The sequence below is a fragment of the Formica exsecta genome, unplaced genomic scaffold (genome assembly GCF_003651465.1).
Source record: "Formica exsecta isolate Colony F162 unplaced genomic scaffold, ASM365146v1 scaffold969, whole genome shotgun sequence".
In the NCBI taxonomy this organism is placed as follows: domain Eukaryota; kingdom Metazoa; phylum Arthropoda; class Insecta; order Hymenoptera; family Formicidae; genus Formica; species Formica exsecta.
The window spans coordinates 109,916-116,329 of record NW_021853732.1 but is presented as its reverse complement, the minus strand read 5'-3'; the positions used below and the strand labels follow the sequence as shown (position 1 = coordinate 116,329).

General features: G+C 31.9%; 1 protein-coding gene across 7 annotated transcripts in view; it reads right to left on the bottom strand.

Annotated features, from left to right (window-relative positions):
- The window catches only part of LOC115245394 (insulin receptor-like), a 75,241-nt gene that overhangs the window by 10,228 nt on the left and 58,599 nt on the right, over positions 1-6,414 (bottom strand). For 4 of the 7 annotated variants that reach the window (XM_029823683.1, XM_029823687.1, XM_029823685.1 and 1 more), the window contains 2 exons: positions 3,253-3,635; positions 160-673 (listed from right to left, as the gene is read on the bottom strand). In XM_029823683.1, coding sequence (XP_029679543.1) covers positions 160-449 — 290 coding nt within the window. In that variant the 5' untranslated portion in view covers positions 450-673; positions 3,253-3,635. Of the gene's footprint in view, positions 1-159; positions 674-1,709; positions 2,087-3,252; positions 3,636-6,414 lie in introns of those variants that run through there. The other 3 variants (XM_029823688.1, XM_029823686.1, XM_029823684.1) reach the window with 3 other exon arrangements.

The window sequence follows — 6,414 nt, the reverse complement described above, 5'->3', positions numbered from 1 at the left end:
TTTCCTAGTACCATCCCTTTTCAAAATAAAAGGGGTAGACGGGTAATATAAAACACCCTGTATATAAATAAAAAAAAATATATATATATATATATATATAATAAAAAATGTATTATTTGATATATTATGTATATGTGTGTGTACATTTTTAACACATACCTGGAGTTGTCGATTGCTCTGTTGTTTCTATAGGCGTTTCTATAGGCCAGCTTTGTCTTAAGCTTGTGTAGAGCGTCGGGACCGTAGTCCGTGGCCGAACTTCGATCGTAATAAAGCTCCTCAGAATCCTCCCTCGTCCTGTCCGCGTAATCGGGATCGTACTTGCCCTTGGCGCTTTTATCCCGGTGCTTCGTGGTCGTTTTGGGCCACCTCTTCTCCTGGCAGATCGCCAGGCCCACCACCGTGACGCACAGCAGAACTATCGGCAGCAACGACTTCCTCGTCCTCATCTCCCTGTCTCATTGAAACACCGCGCGTTCGGATCCAACTGTTAAACGTTCCCGAGTCTTATCCCCACGTGTGTCGTCTCCCCGACTATCACTTCCCTCCTCTTATGATTGATCAACGATTGACTCTGAGCGAGCTTGTCCCCCTCTCGTCCGCTTACTTTCTTCCCCACCCCCAGAATCTAGATCGTTAGATTATTATACTTTTCCCGGACTTCTCGGAAGAACTGCAAAGTAGAAGACCGTAGTTTCCGTTAATGTTCAAAGAAAGACCATTTAAAACTATATACAATAGTAAATGGCTATTGTATTCAAATTCACTTAATTTTGCTGACATTTTAACCCGTGATAAAAGGTAAAATGAGAATGATATGCAATGAATAAAATATTATATGTATAAATATATGTAAAAGAAAAAATGTTAGCCTTTTATACCGCGTGATCATAATTATATCGTATGGAAGAGAATAAGCGTGAAGGAATAAACGTTTGCGAGTTCTGTAGTAATTGACCCTTTTAATTCGAGAGAGAAAGAGAGAGACAGAGAATATTTAATTAGAGTTAAATGTTCAGACAATTTGAAGTGTCGGTAAGAAAATTTTGTTTGTGCAATGCTACTTTTGTGTGTAACTTATAATTTCTATGAAATTGGTAATAAAACGCAAATCTAGAGGTACAAAATGTAAAAAAAAAATATATATATATATAGTCCGAGTTTGCTTCGGTAGGTTAATCATTTTCGTATTGGGAATAGATGGAGAGTCACAGATGCGCACGATCTCAGCGAAAAAAGGATCGACATTTAATGTGATGGGATCAAATTTAAAATTTTTAATAAAAATACTTTATAAAGTATCGAAAATGAAAAACAATCTTCAGTTCATTTTTGCGAAGTATAGCATAGGAACTCTTTTCATTGATGTAAATTTGAGTGTAAATTACATTTAACTCTCTCTCTTTCTCTCTCTCTCTCTCTATATATATATATAATCGAAATTAGAGCCAGCTGCGTATAATGATAAAAAAAGTGATTACAATTATATATATATATATATATATCTTTTATTTGTAAGAGTATTCTATAATATATTCAAGAAGGCTTGTTTTTAAAACTACTGCATATTTAATATCTTCCCAAGAAATGCGTAATTAAGCGGCACTCGTGGATACTTCGTTCTCTTTCAGATATATATACATATATACACAAATGCTAAATAAATGCTAAATATACACAATGGAACCATTATTTCTAGTCTCGTGTACCTACGGATTAAACGATTGAACGGCCGAGAGCTCGCAGCCGCGAGAAAAAACACTCGGAGTTATTCCGCGCTCCTGGTCCTCCTCCCTCGTGTAATCGATCGATCGTCCCAGCGTTTGTCCCAGGCTCGCGTAACCCTCTTCGATTCTCTCTCCCCGTGCGGACACGCTCGCTCTCTCCGGGTGACCGGATTTCGAACGTTATGCCTTTCTTCCGTTCGGAAAATCAGAAATCCTCAGGAATCCGCGCGAGTCCTCTCGATCGCGTAGAAATGCACGCGCAAAATGTTTCGGGGCCCCGATTGGCGTCGAAAATGCCTTCAGAGTACCTTCTTGTTGAAGATGAAGTACTTTTTAGCCTTCATAATTGCGCTGTCGCGCCGAGATTATCTGTCGAACAAAAATCGGAGCGTAACGTTTAACGCAAGACTATAAGAAATGTAAATTGTTCTTAATTTTTAGATAAAATAAATTATCATTTAGAAGAAAAAAATCGCAATTTAAAGTTTAAATGGTCGCGATTCTGTGAAAAATATAATTAAGAAAAAATCATGTAAAAGATACAATTTAGATTTATATTATAAAAATATTTGGGTATTTTTGGCGTTTTAGAATAATTATTTAGAATAATTATTCTGTTTTAGAAAATAGCGGAATCTTGTCTACTGCAATAATAGATACAATCTGAGCCAATAATTGTTTTATAATTATTATAATTGTTATAATTATAAAACATTATACATAATTATTATAATTGTTTTATAATAATTATATACAAATTTTATATTTTATAATAACTATATACAAATTAGTATTTAAAAGTTCTTAAAAAAGTTAGAGATACATCTTTGAAACAGATAAATTTATTTGTTTTTTTGATTATTAATTAAAAAAATTCCTCGTATAATCTATTTATAGTCGGCCAAATATATATATTTCCCCATAATTTTTTTGACATTAATATTTCCAAATTTAATATAAGTGAGTATATATATCCTAATGACTAGGTTAATCATTTTCGTATTGGGAATAGATGGAGAGTCACAGATGCGCACGATCTCAGCGAAAAAAGGATCGACATTTAATGTGATGGGATCAAATTTAAAATTTTTAATAAAAATACTTTATAAAGTATCGAAAATGAAAAACAATCTTCAGTTCATTTTTGCGAAGTATAGCATAGGAACTCTTTTCATTGATGTAAATTTGAGTGTAAATTACATTTAACTCTCTCTCTTTCTCTCTCTCTCTCTCTATATATATATATAATCGAAATTAGAGCCAGCTGCGTATAATGATAAAAAAAGTGATTACAATTATATATATATATATATATATCTTTTATTTGTAAGAGTATTCTATAATATATTCAAGAAGGCTTGTTTTTAAAACTACTGCATATTTAATATCTTCCCAAGAAATGCGTAATTAAGCGGCACTCGTGGATACTTCGTTCTCTTTCAGATATATATACATATATACACAAATGCTAAATAAATGCTAAATATACACAATGGAACCATTATTTCTAGTCTCGTGTACCTACGGATTAAACGATTGAACGGCCGAGAGCTCGCAGCCGCGAGAAAAAACACTCGGAGTTATTCCGCGCTCCTGGTCCTCCTCCCTCGTGTAATCGATCGATCGTCCCAGCGTTTGTCCCAGGCTCGCGTAACCCTCTTCGATTCTCTCTCCCCGTGCGGACACGCTCGCTCTCTCCGGGTGACCGGATTTCGAACGTTATGCCTTTCTTCCGTTCGGAAAATCAGAAATCCTCAGGAATCCGCGCGAGTCCTCTCGATCGCGTAGAAATGCACGCGCAAAATGTTTCGGGGCCCCGATTGGCGTCGAAAATGCCTTCAGAGTACCTTCTTGTTGAAGATGAAGTACTTTTTAGCCTTCATAATTGCGCTGTCGCGCCGAGATTATCTGTCGAACAAAAATCGGAGCGTAACGTTTAACGCAAGACTATAAGAAATTTAAATTGTTCTTAATTTTTAGATAAAATAAATTATCATTTAGAAGAAAAAAATCGCAATTTAAAGTTTAAATGGTCGCGATTCTGTGAAAAATATAATTAAGAAAAAATCATGTAAAAGATACAATTTAGATTTATATTATAAAAATATTTGGGTATTTTTGGCGTTTTAGAATAATTATTTAGAATAATTATTCTGTTTTAGAAAATAGCGGAATCTTGTCTACTGCAATAATAGATACAATCTGAGCCAATAATTGTTTTATAATTATTATAATTGTTATAATTATCTAATGACCCTAATGTAGCAAATTCTTTACATATATTTCCTATGCTTAATTTAATTCACTAAATTTGCATAAGGTATTTGAGAGAGAATATTTAAGCATATATCCGCTAATCAAGACTATATAAAATCATACCGACGTTCTAAACTAATTCGCAACTTGATACGACAATGTTAAACCCAACTAAAGACTCTCGATATAATTTTTATACTGTTTTGCGCGGAACATTTCGCTACGAATAAATATTTGAATTTTAATTGACAAATATTTAAATAGAAATGAAAATATTATTTATCATTTTACTTAATCAGACAATGAAAAATGAACGGTATTTGAAGTTTAATTAAAACGCAAAAGCGCAGGTTTCTTTGAAAATAATAAGATTTAATAAGAAAAATAAAAATCATAATTAAATTTAGAAGAACGCGTGCCCGTGTTTGTGCGAATATAACTTGAATAAAACTAATTAGAAATTACAATAGCGTGTGATATAACTGTAATATAACTATGATATAACTAATTATGACCAATTCCAAACATGTAACTGATATAATTAATTATAACATTCTCATATCTTCATTGGCAGCTCTAATAAAACAATTAAAATTGCTAATGAAACATAATTTCTATAGAAATTCGTTACATCGGAAGTAAATATATAATAAAATATGTATACATTTTAATCAAATGTATATTGATATAAGAAATTCTTATCTTAATTTGAATTTTTTAATGTACTATTTCATAATTTTATTATTATATTTATTACTAACATATTCCGAACCTTAACATTTATATTTGTGTGTAAAAATACAATTACCAGAATCCATATCTATTTACGAAATTATTGTCTTGTAAATCTCAAGTAAAAATCTCATTAACTCAAATCTATAGATTAGCACATTTTTTATTATAAATGTATAATAAAAAGAGCATCTCAATCAAGTGTGTCGATTTTTTCTAGAACTTTTTCTTTATTAATTGAATATAATTATATCGTAAAAGAGAAGAGGTGAGAGGGGGGAGGGGAGAAGAGAGGAGGAGAGAGAGAAGGAAGATAAAGTTTAATTTTAAAAAAATTCATTTTTGCAAAAATCCAGTCCGATACCTGCGATTACGAAAAGTATGTCGCTGCGTAAGATGGTATTACACTATATGTAAATACTTATTAGCGATTTGTTCATAATTTTATTGCAAGTAGATGCATTTATACATATTTCCTCCGTATTTAATTAGACCAAAGTAAATCGATTCGCTTTGAATGTCTCGGGCACTTAAGCGTGTTTGCTAATTAAAGTTAGGCAAATTTGTTCTCATTCGAGATTTTACTGAAAGTTCTTTTCGCCAGGAAACCAACGAAAAGCTTGAAAAGAAGCGTGCCTATGCATTTTGCTCCATAAAAATATAATCTTGTACAAAATAAAACAGATGTAATAATGGAACTGTCTGATAAAGTTGAGGGCTTAAGTTTTATTAACTAATTTACATACAAAGTGATTCTAAAATAAGCTAAAGACACGATGTGCTGCTTTGATGAGACTTTGACAAGATCATAAACTTCAAAGACGATCTTTCCTTATCATCCTTAATTATCTTTTGTCTCGAACGATCCTTCAATTTTCATTATTAAGTCTTAGACAGACAGTTAAGCCTCGAACTGTAAGATACTATTAAAATGAAGTTTATATTTAAACTTAAACCAAGAATAATATTTTGTTACATATTCTCGCAAAGCTTAATTGCCGAAAAGTCTTTTTCATTTTTGCTGTTATACTTCTAGCATAAAGATAATAGATGCTTGTCGCATTACCGTTAAGGGAGCTTATCCGTTTCTCGAAAAATGAGAATTTTATATATTAATTTAATATATTAATTTAATATATTAATTTTATTTATATAAACTGCTACATTTTCGCGGAACTTTGTTTGTTCCAAGCGCGAGTTTGAATCGTTAATACTTTCTCCAGAAAATTAAAAGAAATAATTAAAAATAAAAAAGATACTTTTTCTAAAGAATTAAAAAAAAAATGATCGAAATAATTATTCGGCTTCTCTACACTATTAATAATGAAGAGAACGAACGTGAAAGTTCTCAGCCCAATATTATCGCAATGCACATTCATCATTCATCTACGCTTACTACATTGTTAAGGATGTTCATTTACCAGGCTAAATTGGTGCTTCAAAGGTATCGACATCTAGTTATGCGAATATTTGCAGATTTATATTTTCATGCACGGTGTGTATGAAAACTCGAGCTACGTTCGACGAATTGACTTCAAATGTTGCATGCGAGTTCCTAATAAGATTCCGCATCTGTTAACGAAGCCTTTTTTTAAGTCTTAGACAGTTCGACTCCCCATTTTTTTGTTAAAAAAGATGGATCTTTAAAAAAAAAAATATTTTTTTTCAACATGCTGCCATTTTTTATTTTTTTAAATTA